Genomic DNA, 15448 nt, shown 5'->3' with positions numbered 1-15448 from the left:
ATGAAAAAAGCCTCGAAGGTATTCGCACCTCTTACCACCAACTGTGCCGTCTTGCATCGTCCTTTGCGTCGCCGTTTCTTTGAATGCCGCGTTAACTTCTTTAGCAATGGCGGTGTGCAGATGGGCACGCGTCTGACGGCCAAGGAAATCGCCGAACGTCGTGCCAAGAGATTAGACCGACGACCAGTCTCCGACAAAGACATGGCAAAAAATTCTCTTTTTATTGAAGGCTCGATGCGAATGTATTATCGCCACCTTGCGATCGTGGAGCCGGTAAATGTTGATCCAAAGGCATGGCCAGCCAAGCTGGATCAGACGCATGAGCATATTTTGAGCTCATACATGGCGGCGCTTACGGCGTATTATGGTGGTGACAATTTAAAAGCAAGGAAAAGTCCTCTACTTATGACCGCTGCAATTCCATACTTTGAATCTAGCTCGTTAAATTTTAAAACAAATTTGGAAAAGGGTGCACATGACATTTTGGTATTCCCAGATTCCGTGCGGGTCCATAACATTACGCCATCCCATAGTAAGTTTCCAGTTCTTTTTTTACTTGTTTTTTTTTGTAGCTGTATATGCTGATAATGTGTCCACGTTTGCAGTACAAAAGTTGGTAAATAAGTCACTTGAGAAAAATCTTGACCTGATTGCTTTTCTGGATGAACAGTAAGTGTTATCTTGCCTTCTCAAATGCAAAACAGATTATAATAATGCAAGGTGCACTTTCATTTTTTTTCAATTTAGAAATTTGCGGTACACGCGCATGGAGCATGCGTACCATATGATGGTGTGCGGTCATGCTTCTAGGTGCACTTTCTAATTTATTTCATCAAACACTGTTTAAAACGAATGTCGTCTGATATATTACTTGACTTAAGAGACGAGCGATGCGGATGCAAAGGTCCTAAATTACTACAATGGCTAAAAGAATTGGCACCTGAGGCCAAGATGCCATTAAATTTGTGGATTTCGAGCCACTACGGCGGCCACCGATATGCTGCAGCTTGCATTGTGTACCCGAGTGGCGATTGGTTTGGCCTTCTTAATGACAAAGACAAGGCGAAAGCCATGCTCGATGCGGTTAACAACAAGGATCCTCTGTGTGTGTATAAGCTATGGCGCGGTCGCATAGGCCTCAGTTCCCAAGAAATTCATCACGCAATGAAGGAGAAGATTGTCACTATTGATGAATGTGCTCCATAGGCACATACCGGTAGAATCCTTCACGTTACTAAAATGTCAGAAATGGCGCGCCAGTAATACCGATATTGTCGAAGTTGCATCAGATATCGGAGCTGCCATGAATCTGGTTCCCACATTCAGGCTGGTATTCCTTTCTTGTAATATTATTCTAAATGTAGCAACATAGGACTAAAAGTAGAGCCATGGCATGGAAGCTCCATATTATCCGTCACGAAGCGTCGACGTTAGCGTTTCACTAGCACAGAATCGCATCGAAAAGTCGTATCTTTTTTCTGGTCTTCATCACGAGAATGTTTACAGAACCGAGCGTTAGCAAAGAATATGGCCATTGCCTCGACTCACCCATCAGGTTACCCTAATGTAACCGTCGACCCCGTCCTTTTCCAGTTCTCGTGGCGCCACTGTTTCTTTTCAAGGTCGTTCTCGCACACGAAACGAAAAACGTCGTAGAGGCAGTCGTACCATCTGGCGCAACCTGCTGCTACTGTCAGCACGCGCTACACACGATGATTAGTGCCACGACATTTCAACACGTCTTCGGACGTCTGTGCCGTAGAGTCGGTATTTAATTTCGCATACTATTTCATTTATTTCCGACTCGGTTCAGCACAAAACGCGTGGAAGAGACGGAGTTACAACACTCGAGGAGGACGGAAGTCAAGGGGAAGGGCAAGTATGTATTCACTTGGATTCACTACACTCACGCCATAGAAGCACCAATTCCGCGGTCCCTGCCATACAACAACTCGACACTATAATTCCGCATTGCTCATTTGCAAATTTCACTCCAACACCCCACGGACCATCACTCCCGTCTCTCTCTCTTTGCACACTTCCAGTAGGAAGTCTAAAGTCTCGACAGGTCAAGACCTTTCCCTTTGTGTGTGTGCAATGGCCAATACATTCGTGTCGACGCCGAGTCGCTTGACCAATGAGTCCAGTCCTCGCAGCAGCAACAGCAGCAGTGGCGAGGCTCGTGCTGCTCCTATTGCAGCGTCGCGTTTTGCCCATCGTCGTCTCCGTGTTGTCACGGAACCGAAACATAGCAACAAAATGCATCGTACACGAACGTTAAGCGAGCTCATTCTTCTTTCCCCACGCACAAGTCCTCGTATTACACCACGACACAAACGCTTTGACATGGACATTGAAGTCTCGAGTTTCTTTGCGGAAGGTGAAGGTCTTGTTGATCTCATGGGTAGTACGAGACGCTTTCATCGACTGAGTGAACGACACATGATTATTGATGAAGAACCCACGTTGTTGCGACGGAATCGCTTCTTTTCGAATTCCCAACTCGACGTCATGGACGTGGAACAGCCGGAACCTGAAGTCGAGCCTATGGAGCCCCACCACAGCGTCGGTGACGTCGTGGATATGCTTTTTGAAATCCATTCGGCGCTTAAGAGTCGCCACTTGGGGCAACGGACCGCAGCCTCGGCGCTTGCCGCGAGTAACCTTGTCAGTACCCTCGCGTACCCCTCCATAGAACCAATGCCACGCGATGAACAGCTTGAAGCACTTGAAAATACTCGCAAGATGCTGGAATGTGCCATTTGTCAAGAAGTGTTTACAAATGCCACGGAAGCAACATGTTGTGGCCAAATCTTTTGCAAGGAATGTATTGAACGATGGGTAAGTGAACGCGGATCGTGTCCCATGTGTCGAGAAACCATTGGATTTACGCTCTTGGCAACGTCGCGTCATGCGCAACGCATGGCCAATGAAATGAACGTCACGTGTCCGTATTGTGTCGCTGTTATGAAGAAAGCCAGCGCCGCAGACCATCTAGTTACGTGTGATCAAGCACCCGTAGAGCCACCTCCCCCAGCGGACGTCGCACTCCGTCACCTCTTGATTCAGACTGCACGACTCAATAGCTCCTTACTCGCTCAATTTCTCATGGCACCGTCCCCACCATTGTCTCTGATGATGCAATGCTACATTCGGACTCGAGGAGGTGGCAACTATGAGCTCTATACGCAGGATACGGACACGCTCTTGTGCACGGCGGTTCGTCGTCGACAGTACGACATGTCGGTGAGCTTTATCATTTCCCTTGCCACGAATCTGGATGCTGCAAGTCATGGGATGGAAGTGAATGGATTGGACTACCCCTTGAATGCCCCCGTGCCCGTGGCGCGATTGGATAAGAATTATATGGGGTCTCAATATACCATGTACGATACGACGGGTCACGTGCCATTGGAGCTAGGAGCCGTTCAATATGCTGCTACATTTGGCAAATCACCACGACAAATGCGCGTGGCATTGCCACAAGTGGCGTCGTTAGAGAATGTTGACAGTGCGCTTACTGGGATTGCGTCATGGGCGGTGGAACCATGGCATCCTGAGACAAAAGAAGACACACTCTTGGCCCAAGTGGAGATGCCAAACACGACACGGGCAGTGCATTTAATTAATAAACCGCCCGTGTGGATTGAGTCGCTGGAAGCGTATTGTTTAGACTTTGGAGGTCGTGTTGCTGCGGCATCGGTAAAGAATTTTTTGCTGTCGTATCCGAATGAAATGGACAAGACATTGATGCTATTTGGACGGACACAGGACCGACAAGTGTATTCCATGGACTATGCGCATCCGTTTACACCTGTGCAGGCGTTTGCGATTGCATTAAGTAGCATGGATTCCCATCTTGTGACGTTTGATTAGATAAGAGGAGACGTGGTGAAGGCCAAGTGTGTATAAAGTCTCGTGATCAAAAAGACCTTGATCGACATGTTTTTGACGTGCTGCTAGCTTCCATTTCATCACGGCAACAATATATTGGTAACTAGATTTTCTTGATTGGTAGATTTTCGAAACAGATTTCGAGGTACTTTTAGAAGGGTTTTTTACGTGTAAAGTAAATAATGTGTGTTACACTTAAGATTGGTAGTTGTTAAGTTGCAGTTTCTTCGATTGTTTTGTAGTTTTTTGCAAAACGAACTCGAACGCATGCGATTTATACTCGAAAGCGTCTACATTTGAATCGAATCAGAGACTCTACTTGAAAGTTTGGCGATAAGATAAACAAGTAGCACTTGTTAGCCACGACGCATGATAATTTAAATGGCAAAAAATAGGACACCGTTGAGGTAGGCAAGGTACGACGCCATTATCCCCGATCGTAAGCGTCGAGCGACTTAAAGCCTCAGCAACGTTCGTAATTACCCACGCGCTACGAACTTGACGTGTTTCGTCTTAGTTTCCATGCAAGAAAGTATTAAAAGTACTGATTTTCTATTACAAACAACTAGTCAAACTATAAAATATTTTTGTTGCGCGACGCGACTTGAATTACGTTAGGTTTAAGATGGTTGTGGCTACAGCAGCAGTACTACTGTCCGCACCGATTTTGTCAGCACCACTTGTCTTCAGTTGCTTAACTCGAAAACTTACGTTATCACGGCAACTTTTAAAATTTTAATGATCAAGGTCTCCATCTTCGAGTCAAAATCATCGCCTCTGGCGGTACTCCAAGAATCTTTGGCTGCTTGGCGTAAGGCGGCACCTTCGAAGAGTGTGCTCCTACGGTTGACACGTTTAACCGGATCCTTCATTTCAAGCTTGCCAGCGTAGTATGACGCGATGACAAGCAGCAAGCGTATTTTTCGTTCATCGAAAAAATTGACACGTCCAGGATGGCAGTTGCAGCGCTAAATGTGTTGCCATGACGTGCCTTCTCTGCTAAACCTATATCGAGATGTATCGAAAATTACTTACCAAAACATTCGAACATCGCGGCATTGAATGCTTTTCGGATTACGAGTGTAAACGTATTTTATTAAAAGCATTCTCGGAATTTTTTCGTATTCTTTGAAGCGTCTTCTACCTTTGTTTGAAGACATTTTCAGTGCCAAAGCACGGATTTGCCAGTGTCGCTGGGCTTGACTTCAACGTGTATCGTTTTCTTCGGTCGAGTGAAAAGGTCAATGAATGTCTCAAGGAACCCTTCGCGCTTCGATGAAAGGGGCAGCTTGGTGCTTCTCGTCCAGCGTTCCAGCGACTACACCAACGAATGGGTGGGCCGCCATAAGTGCCAGTGCCAGCATCAATATAAATTGTATCATGACATACTTTCGGGCAGTTGTGTTGATGGCGGAAAGAAGACAGACTGAAGGCATGAGCTCGATAATCTAAAGACTGGACGCACTTGTCGAAAAGAGGACACAGTATGAAGTGGATCTTTTCGTTAGGTCATTAGGTAGCTCTAAGCCTACTGTATGTAAATGATCGTATCTACTAGACCAATGAACATGTCGGTACTAAATGTCGTGATAATATGAAACCTTTTTATGCTTTTCCTGTTTCCTTGACAGATCGGAAGATTAAATTAGTGTTTATACTTATTTCTTTCTTCGCATTAAAAAATTGGCTAGGATTTAACTGGCTAATATAAGGTAAAAACTTACTCACGATCGAGCAAAAAACCAAGTACAGGCATCCCCCACTAAGTTATCTCCCCTAAAGTTATAATCCCCCTTAACCACAGCTTATAACTTAATGGGTGGACGATGTATTCGAAATTCTGACTTGGGCTTCATTGCAAAATTTCCTGAAGCCTTCTATTTTTTCTCAATATAAATGTCTCTTGATCGTGACTTATTCTTTATTCGATTTGTTTGACCATTTCTTTGTCTTTTATGCTCAGTTAAAAGCTAAAAGTGCCGGCATAGCATGCCTTTCATGTAAATGGGTAATTTTACTAACCAAAAGTCGGTCATATTGTACGTCACCTGGCCACTCGAAAATCAATAGCCAACAATGTTGATGAAATAATAACCCGAACATTAAATTGGCAGCCTTCTGTCACTAGGAGATATAACCTTCCAAGCTGCAACTAAAGAAATTTTTACTGTTATGTAAACACAAGTTTACTTTATCGATTGTACTGCTTCCAATTCAAACTGTGTGAAGCATGTCAGCGCATAAAATCCAAATTAGCTGCGAAGTTTTGAATAATAGCAAAATGGTGGAGACGACAGCCTCATGTCGCGATCAGGTAGCCAAATAGGAGGCCACAATGGTGCTGGTCTGAGTCGTACACATAATTCAGAGTGAGCCGAAGGCAAGACAAATCGCAGACTTTGCGTATAATTAGAAGTATGGAAGTGTCGTCTTATAAATTAATTTGGACAGCTGGCTTCCATACTGATCTCATGCTCATAACTTTTCACAATTTTGCGGGATCAGAAAAAATATATAAATGTCTGTTGATCGTTAAATTATTTATTTATTCGTCTTTCATGCTCTGCTAAAAGCTTAAACTATAATGGCAATGGCAGGATTTTATTACAATGCCCCGATCGTTAGGCCATTACATACGTCTAACAATTAAGATGAGATCCAGAACACGCTTTGAAGAGAGCCGTTAGTATTCACTCCAGTGCCCGTGGCTCGATTGGATAAGAATTATATGGGGTCTCAACATACCATGTACGATGCGACGGGCCAAGTGCCATTGGAGCTAAAAGCAGTACAATATGCAGCCACGTTTGGCAAATCGCCACGACAGATGCGCGTTGCATTGCCACTAGTAGCGTCGTTAGAAAATGTTGACAGTGCCACTGAAGGGATTGCTTCATGGGCGGTGGAGCCATGGCGACATGAGTCAAAGGAAGACGCAATTTTGGCTCAGGTGGAGAATCCAGACACGACACGGGCAGTTCATTGGATCAATAAACCTCCCGTGTCGATTGAGTCGCTTGCAGCGTCTATTGCTTAGACTTTAAGGGTCGAGTAGCTGCGGCATCGGTGAAGAATTTCTGGTTGTCTACGCCATGACCCATATAAATTAAAATGGCAAAGAATAGGACGCCGTTGGGAGTAGACAAGGTACGACACCATCCCGCGATCGCATCAAAAAGCGCAATTATAAGACTAGCAAAGGGTAGTGTCATCGTACGCAGCAGATCAAACGCTTCTAAAAGTTCATACAGAAAAGACTAGTCGCTGTGTTAGCGATATAAAGCATAACGAGCGTCTCAAAGCCTGCGGTCGTCAAGGCATCGCAACGTTCGTAGCTAGCTACCCACGCGCCACGAACGTAATGTTTTCTGTCTTCATTGTCATAAAAGAAAATATTAAAAGAACGTAATTTTTATTACGAACAAATTTGTCAAAATCTAAAAATATTTTTTTTTGCGCAAACTGTACTACGTTAGTCTCAGGATCCGTGGACATTGATGGCGGCCATAGGTACTATGCTGCTTGCTTGTGTATCGCTTTTGGAAATTGTGGCTACGTCCGTAACACCATTGTACGCAACGACTTTGTCTGCTCCATTTGAGTCATTTTGATAAATTCCGTCATCCTCGAGTCAAAGTCACTTGCTTCAATGGCATTCCATGAATCTTTGGCAGCTTGCGTGAAATGGTCATCTACGAAGAGTTTGCTCATATATTTGACATATTCAAACGGATCTTTATTTTCAAATTTGCCAGCGTAGTAAAACGCAATGACAAACAGCGTGCGTATATTTCGTTGATTCAAGAAATCGACACTATCATCAATGATCACGTCCAGGTCGGCGGCCACAGCGCTGTATATGTTGCTACTTGCCTTTTCAGGTAGAACCTTACCCGAGTAATCTGGAAATGGATTACCGTAACATTCAAGCATCGCGGCCGAGTACTCAAGTTCACGAGCAGTAATGCTATTCGGATTACGAAGGTGAAGGTAATTTTTAAAAAGCAATTTCGGAAATGCTAGAAAATCCTTATGGTCTCTTGTGCCTTCATTTGGAGACATTTGAAATGCCAACGCGGATGGCGAAAGGTCGTTTCGAGCCCACGTTTGTAACATTTTAGAATGAAGCCAGTGAAGGGGTTCTGGCAGATCTAGGAAATTCATGGCTTTATTGATATACTCGGATAGTCCTCGAATCCCAAAATGATTCAACAATATGGTTGTTACAGCTTCATCCTGTAGCTCTTTCTGAACGTGATGGCCAACAAGTTCACGAAGCCTTGATACTTCGCTTGAGAGCTGATGATGGCTTAAGCGAGAGAGTTGAGTGGGGACATTTTCCCAGGCGAAATTGGTTGGTCCACTGATCGGTGGATTTGTCGGATTTCGTGCAAATAGTTTTACGAGCACGGACTTGCCCGAGACGTCAGGCTTGACTTCAATATGAATTGTTTTCTTCGATCGAGTGAAGAGTTCCATGAATTTCTCGAGTGGAAACCATCGCGCTTCGCTGAAAGAAGCAGCTTGGTGCTTCTCGTTTATTGTTCCAGCGACTACACCAACGAATGGGTGGGCTGCCATAAGTGCCAGTGCCAGCATCAAGATGAATTGTATCATGACATACTTTCGGGCACTTTTGTTAATGGCGGAAAGAAGACAGACTGAAGGCATGAGTTCGATAATTGAAAGACTGGACGCGCTTGTCGAAAAGAGGACAAAATATGAAATGGATCTTTTTGTTAGGTCTTTACGTAGCTCTATGCCTACTGGGATATTACCTGATTTTATCTAGACCAATGAAAGAATGCCAACATGTCCGTAATCACTGTTGTGAGATCCTGAAAGCTTTTGCTGCTTTTTCGGTCTCTTTGCCAGATCAGAAGATCATATTACTGTCTCTAGGTAGCAAACTTTTGTTTTTCTTTGATTGGCTTGGAATTGACTGGCTACGAAAACGATAAAAACTTATTTACGAATGATCAATTGAATAGTATTTGAAAATCTGAATCTGGCTTCATTCCATAACTTCTTAAAGCCTTTTTATGTTTGTACCGTCTCTTTGCCAGATTAGAAGATTATATAAATATCTCGAGGTAGTAAACGTATTTATTTCTTCGCTTTAAATGATTGGCTTGGAATTGACTGGCTTGGAAAACGAAAGAAACTTATCGGCAAATGATCAAATCAATATCCACCAAGTATTAAAATTCTGACTCATGGCAAAAATTCCTGAGCCGTTTCTTTGCCAGAATAGAAGTCTCGTGATCGCAAATTTCTTTATTTCTTCGCTTTGCTTGGACCATTTCTTTATCTTTTGTGCTCTTCTAAAAGGAAGCAAACGTCTTTTTACATAAAAGTAATATCGCCTATACTTGCAGTTGAAGATTCTCCAATGACAAAAAGCTGCCAATTTAAAATCAGGTAGTCATTTCTTAACATTGCTAACTATGATTCTAGAGTGGCCAGGTTATGTTCGGTTTCTTATGACTTATCATTCCAGAACATCGGTTAATAAAATCCTCCCTTAAACATTTGAGGGCAAGTCTGCATTTGTCTTGCCTTTGCTCACTCTGAATTATGTGTACAAAAAAAAAAAAAACTCAGACCTGCACCATTGTGGCCTCACATTTGGCAACCTATTCGCAACATGAGGCAGTCACCGTCACCATACTTGCTATAATTCAAATCTTCGCAGCTGATTTGAATTTTACGCGCTGACATGCTTCACACAGTGTGTTTTGGAAGCAGTACAGTTAGTACCAAAAGTGCCGGTTTAGAATGGTATAATTAGAAAGTTGGAAGCGCGTCATTTGTTAACTGAACTGGACAGAAGGCTTCACATACTGATATTATGATTATAACTTAAAAGTCGTTTCATAACTTTGCCAGATCAGAAGATTGTATAAATGTCTTGATCGTAACCTTACTTTTTTCTTCAGTTTTTTATACCATTTTATGATCTCGTGCTAAAATAGCCCAGGCATTGTATGCCTAAATGTAACGGGGGTATCGTTGCATAAATATTAACATTGAAAGGTTGCTAATAAATACATTATGTTTAAGGTGGATAATAATAGAGAAAATATTACTTTTTATACTAATATTTAAAGGGCTTATTAGTGGGTAGAGATACACCATTATATCTACTAGCTCCGCGGTCCAGTCAGCGCTGGACGCACGCAAAGAGAGAGACAGATAAGACTTTATTACGTATTTTGGTATTAGTCACAATATAGTTAGCATTAAAAGATAGAATGACAACGAGCCTTAGCTGAAACGGGGTGTAACGTTACATGAAATTAACAGACAAAGGTTGCTAATTAATATACTATCTAAAAGGTAGATAATATTTGGAGGATATTACTTTATATAGTAATGCTCAGAATTCTTATCCATAAATAGGTAAAGACCATTATATCTATTTATTACGCAGACTAATCAGCTGTAGAGATAAACAGAAGAGAGAGACAGATAAGATAAGATAAGATAAGAATTCACTTGCATGTTGAGTATTAGTTAAAATTAAGTTAGAGCTAACAGATAGAAAGAAGAGACACTTAATTATATTAATACAGTTTTCATTTTACCCTCTTTTAGCTAGTTACCTTAAAGAAAAGTCTTCCTCTGCACGTACTAGTGTACTTGAAGTAACGTAAGGCACCACACGCAACTGAAGCAGTGCGAAGTGGACTTGTACTGAAGCAATACAAGTCGTAGTGCCCCCGTTACACCTGGTAGCACTTTGAAGTCCGTCCAAGGACCACATATTTTTTCCTTCATTTAACATGGACATGTCAGATGACAGTGGGAATACGCATCACGTTTCGCGTGAAAGCTACTCCTTTCTAAGTGACATAGAACGGAGTGCGGTCGAACGAATAAGTTCGACCGTAGATAACGATGCCATATTGGCCATGCTAGTCCGGTTTGGACAGAGATGCTTAACAAAAGCATCGGGATGAAAATCTTCCTTAGCGCGAAAGTTCTTCGCGCTGGGATCAAGGCCATGTAGCTTTGTCGCAATAAATAAGAGATATTTATTGTGAGGAGTAGTCTCTCCAGCGAAGCTATTGATAAGCCGTTCTGGTAAAAGCCACGGCTTCTTCTCAGGGGCGAGATGAGACATTTTGTTGTCTTCGCTCCCCTGAGTGTCTTCACGTGCGCACTTTCTAGGTAGAAAGTTGATTTTCAGACTGATTAATATTTAATACGATTTGGATTTAACTACCTAGTTTAAAAAAATTCGTTATGTTATCTCTGTAAATCAACACAAATATGTATTTGCGAGTATACCTGCTTAGATACCTCGCGAAACGGAAGGCGCTAGCCGTCATCCCTTCGAATACGAATGTCGTTATCGACATCGCATACCAAGGGTTGGTCACAATGTGCACCACACCCAAGTGATAGGGGCACTTCCTATTTTAGAGAGGTGACCGTTCCCTTAAATACTGTAAGCGTACTAACGGGGGCTTTGAGTAAAAATTGGGTTTTATCCCGTTACAAGATCACAAAATGGGATAATCTAAAGCTACCAATAATACCTCAACCGAAGAAGGGGTGTCTTAACCAAAGCCTACGGTGGGTTAAGACATTCTCTAGATCAACTGCGCTGGCATGCTTCCCACAGTGTATATTGGAAGCAGTACAATCAATAGCTGTGAAGAAGGAGGGAAAATTAGCTCCGACGTTTGTGTCGGAACGAGCGTCGAAGGTCGAGAAACTAGAGTCGAAGGTCGAAAAACTCGACCGCTGCCACCACGGATTAGGAGAGGGTCCAGATCACGAGCGTTACAGACGTCTTTCGTTAGAGCAGATAGGTGCAGGGTCACCATATCGAATGGTTGGAAGACCGTTTGCAGAATACGTACTCCGTGATGGAGTACGAACGGAATTATCACGCTCTTCATGATAAGCTGTCGTCAGGTCATCGCGGTTCGAGGATCTTCGGATCCGCCACGAGAACTCAAGATGTAACATGAAATTCTGGTGTGTGATTACAACAAGCTTTTAGAGATTCTTAAAAAGGGTGGTCAGATCCGTCCGCGGAGGAAACCGCGTACGGATGGTACGAGTGGAGCCGACCAAAATAAAACGTAGGATGCGTTCGCATCCTACGAATCAATTCTATTGTGCACGCATTACCCTCTGCGATGCAGTACATGGAATGGCCCCATGAATTTGGGTAGTAGTTTACGACCATGACTACACGCTTAGGTAAGTTTACAGCAGAGTAACACTAGGTCATTAATATTTAATAAAATATAATTTGCTCTTCAAGTTTGTCTGCGTTCCGTTTCTGACGGTCCACCGCAGTAGCAGAATAAAATTCTGAACGAAACGGATTACTGATTGTGGAGTCAGCATAAATTGTTCTGCTGACTCATTTGTTTTGTCTTTTTCAGTGCGCTTCGTGCGCACTTCAGTGAGAAATTTCTCTGTTTCAGCAAAGGATCATCGCTAGTATTTTCTATATTTTTTTGATGCAATAGTGTCGTCACTATTGCTGAGTGTTTTCTTTTCCGATGTCGCTTAATTCGACATCGATATTATTCTCGTCGTCGGTAACCACGACGCTGGATGAGCATGAATCAGAACTCGTTTCGCTCGTGCGAGTCCAAATCCCCTTAAACTAGATGACCCATCTGATTGGGTGGGTTTTCGTTGTAGACGCGTGCACCGAATTATTGATGGCGAATTCGACCATCAGCATAAACTCGCTCCAATTTGGATAGAATTGGGCGTAACCTCGAAGTATCTCTTCGAGGACGCGATTGACGCGTACCGTCTGACCATCTGTTTCCGGATGATCAGAAGTTGACATAGTAGCCGTGTTCCGAGGGATCGAAACACCGAGTGCCAAAACTCTGCCGTGAATTGTGGGTATCTATCGGAAACCATCTCACGGGGTAAAACTATGGAGTTTAAATACCGTGTCAAAAAAAGGCATGGACACAAACAGTCCGGAGTTGCAATCGATTCTGGTACTGCAGCAACATGTACCATCTTGCGGAATTTGTCTACAGAAACAAGGATTCCATTCGTTTTGTGACCGTCTTCGGGAAATCCGAAGACGAAGTCCATAAAAACAAACTGCCAACACTCTGCCGGATGTGGTAGAGATTGTAGAGGTGCACGCGATGGAGGGCTAGGCTCCACTCGTTGACACACCTCGCAATCACGAATGTACAAGCGAACGACTCCGGTATTGGCGGGGCCAGTAAAAGTTGCGACTTCCCGAGAGATAAGCTTTCTCGCGTCCACGATGCCCACTTATTGGTGTGACGCTCATGTGATGCGGGAGCGGAAATCATTGTGAGTTGAGACGACGACTCGTGGAGTGTCGCCGGCAACGGTTGTGTAATACAATTAGCCTTTGTGCGTTGTGTATCGATCTGATGACGATCGATATAAAGCCGGTAAATCTTTCAAATATTTATTAGATGGATTCGTCAGATGATCCATCAAACGCAGAATCATTATATCTTCTGTGTAGGCTATCTTTATATCGTCCCTTAACGTGGTTGACAGAACACTTGTCGAGTGATGCAGCAGTGGGATTATCTTTACTGTTAGGGTGCGCAGCCCGCTTGAAATCGGCTCGGCTCGGTAACGCATCAGTGACAAAATTAAGTCGTCCAGTTTTATATTGCACGGAGAAGTTATACTCCGCTAAGAAATATAGCCAACTCGCCATTCTTTGCGAGAGATGTGGGCGATTTGCGGCCGTGCGTAATGACGCATGGTGTGTATATACGATCTATCTCCAAGGAGGTAGGCCCTATATCTAGCCAGTGTATATTTCATGGCAAGGAGTTTCTTGACGTGCATTTTTTATTACGTTTAGCTGAATGCAGCTGACATGATTGATAACAGACGATGCGCTCCGTGCCGTTCGTATTGCACTACATTAACGATCAGCCGATTGCAAAATCGCTGGCGTCACAGACCTCATGGAATGGTCAGTCTTGATCTGAAATCGCCCATCTTGGCGATTGCATCAAGCTTATCTTTCCTACCTTTAAAGGAGCGCTGACAGTCAGCGTTCATAACCATTTCTCGTCTTTTTTCAAGAAACGAGACGGATAAACTGTCATCTCTGCATAACTTTGTGAGTACTTGTGTATGTACGCCGCTAATCCAAGAAACTTTCTAGGCCTCTTGACATCGACTGGAACTGGCGAGTCGGTTATTGCCTTGATCTTCTCGGGATCAGGCGCATGCCGTGTTTACCAACGACGCAACAAAGAAATGGTATTTCACTAGCAGGAATATACACTTCTTGAGATTTGCATACAACGTTTGCTTTCGCATAAGTGTAAGAACCTGAGAAGCATGCGTTCTATGAACTTCAACGTCCGTCTTTCCGTCCATCGGCCGGTTATGGACGAATTCATCATCGTAATAACTCGGTGCGAATCCACGCTTCGAAATTGACCGATTCATTACGCATCTGTTCAACGTGGCTCGGAGCGAGGCTCTCAACAGGACTGTTAAGATGCTCTCCACTCGGCTGCGTCAGCCGAGGCTAATTCAAATGGACCCGCCTCATTAGACGGAACTGCAGCGCACACGATTGTCCATTTGCTCTTAGCCGTGGAACAAGGCGGTGTGGCGCATTTCATCGAGGACGACAACCGGATAGTGTCGTCCGCCATGTCGCACCTGCCCGATAAGGCTTCGGAGTGAGCTTACTCGGCGCTTTTGGCGTACGGTAAGTCGTTCATTACATGGGCGATCTTGAAGACAAAGATTCGCGCCATGTATCAGCTTCCGAACAACGAGGTGTTAATTCAGGCGCGCTTCTTTGGGGCACGAAAAGCAAAGCGCTCTCTGCAAGAGTATGGGCCGTGATGCGCTCGCTGCTGGCCTTCATTATGGTAGGTCCGATTCCGGAGCTCATTAAAGTGCCCACGTTTATGAGCGACCTACGTCATGGCTCATCGCGACAGGCCCTTTTTAGAAACGTGCCGTCGACGATGGAAGAGGCAATTCAAATTGCTCTTGTTGAGATTCAATCCTACAACAGTGCCTCGGCAACAGCTTGGTATAAGCCGTCGTCCGAGAGGACAGATACCACTCCAATGGAGTTGGGCAACGCAGACATTGTTTGTTTAAAATATGGCAAGCGTGGCCATGTGATGGCTCGCTGCTATGTCAGGGTCCTTTCTGGTGCAACGACACCCAGTAAGAGGACTCCCTTTCCAAAGGGCGGTGGCAATAACCAGCGTGTGAGCCGCATGAGTTCTGCCCCGACCACGGAGGGGTCGGTAAATGCGGGGGCACAGAAGGGGCGGGATGCCTAACTGACGTGGACTCTAGAGCTCTCGCCAAGTTCAGAGTTGTCAAACAAGTGGGTAGCGTAGTCCCAGGGTCTCAAAATTTCGGACCTCGACATTACTGGTCTATAAGCGCTCAAGAAGGAAGCAATGACCAGGTGATGCCTCCCCTAGTGAAGCCGGGTGCATCTGAAATTTTTGTGAAACTCGTGGCTCTAAGAAAGAGGCCGGCGATGTTTGGGTCGCTTTGCCAGGATGGAAAGCGAGAAGAGGCG

The 15448-nt window shown here is 44.2% G+C and overlaps 4 protein-coding genes across 4 annotated transcripts; 3 read left to right on the top strand and 1 right to left on the bottom strand.

Annotated features, from left to right (window-relative positions):
• Positions 1-1661, top strand: CCR75_007831 (uncharacterized protein; the record flags this gene model as incomplete). Its single annotated transcript, XM_067965887.1, has 5 exons — positions 1-532; positions 573-669; positions 748-810; positions 882-1483; positions 1549-1661. The coding sequence occupies 4 exons, from the start codon at positions 1-3 to the stop codon at positions 1204-1206; spliced, it is 1017 nt and encodes a 338-aa protein (XP_067816041.1). The 3' UTR covers positions 1207-1483; positions 1549-1661.
• A 436-nt stretch (positions 1662-2097) lies between these two features.
• Positions 2098-3876, top strand: CCR75_007832 (uncharacterized protein; the record flags this gene model as incomplete). Its single annotated transcript, XM_067965888.1, has 1 exon — positions 2098-3876. The coding sequence occupies one exon, from the start codon at positions 2098-2100 to the stop codon at positions 3874-3876; it is 1779 nt and encodes a 592-aa protein (XP_067816040.1).
• A 2764-nt stretch (positions 3877-6640) lies between these two features.
• CCR75_007833 (uncharacterized protein) lies at positions 6641-6931 on the top strand (the record flags this gene model as incomplete). The annotated part of the gene is made up of 1 exon (XM_067965889.1): positions 6641-6931. One exon carries the CDS (start codon positions 6641-6643, stop codon positions 6929-6931), a length of 291 nt encoding a protein of 96 aa, XP_067816039.1.
• Positions 6932-7446: 515 nt separating this feature from the next.
• Positions 7447-8565, bottom strand: CCR75_007834 (uncharacterized protein; the record flags this gene model as incomplete). The annotated part of the gene is made up of 1 exon (XM_067965890.1): positions 7447-8565. The coding sequence occupies one exon, from the start codon at positions 8563-8565 to the stop codon at positions 7447-7449; it is 1119 nt and encodes a 372-aa protein (XP_067816141.1).
• Between the last annotated feature and the right edge of the window lie 6883 nt (positions 8566-15448).

The sequence above is a fragment of the Bremia lactucae genome, linkage group LG7 (genome assembly GCF_004359215.1).
Source record: "Bremia lactucae strain SF5 linkage group LG7, whole genome shotgun sequence".
Lineage (NCBI taxonomy): Eukaryota > Oomycota > Peronosporomycetes > Peronosporales > Peronosporaceae > Bremia > Bremia lactucae.
Note: the sequence above shows the minus strand (reverse complement) of the source record. Positions and strands in the feature narration are given on the sequence as shown.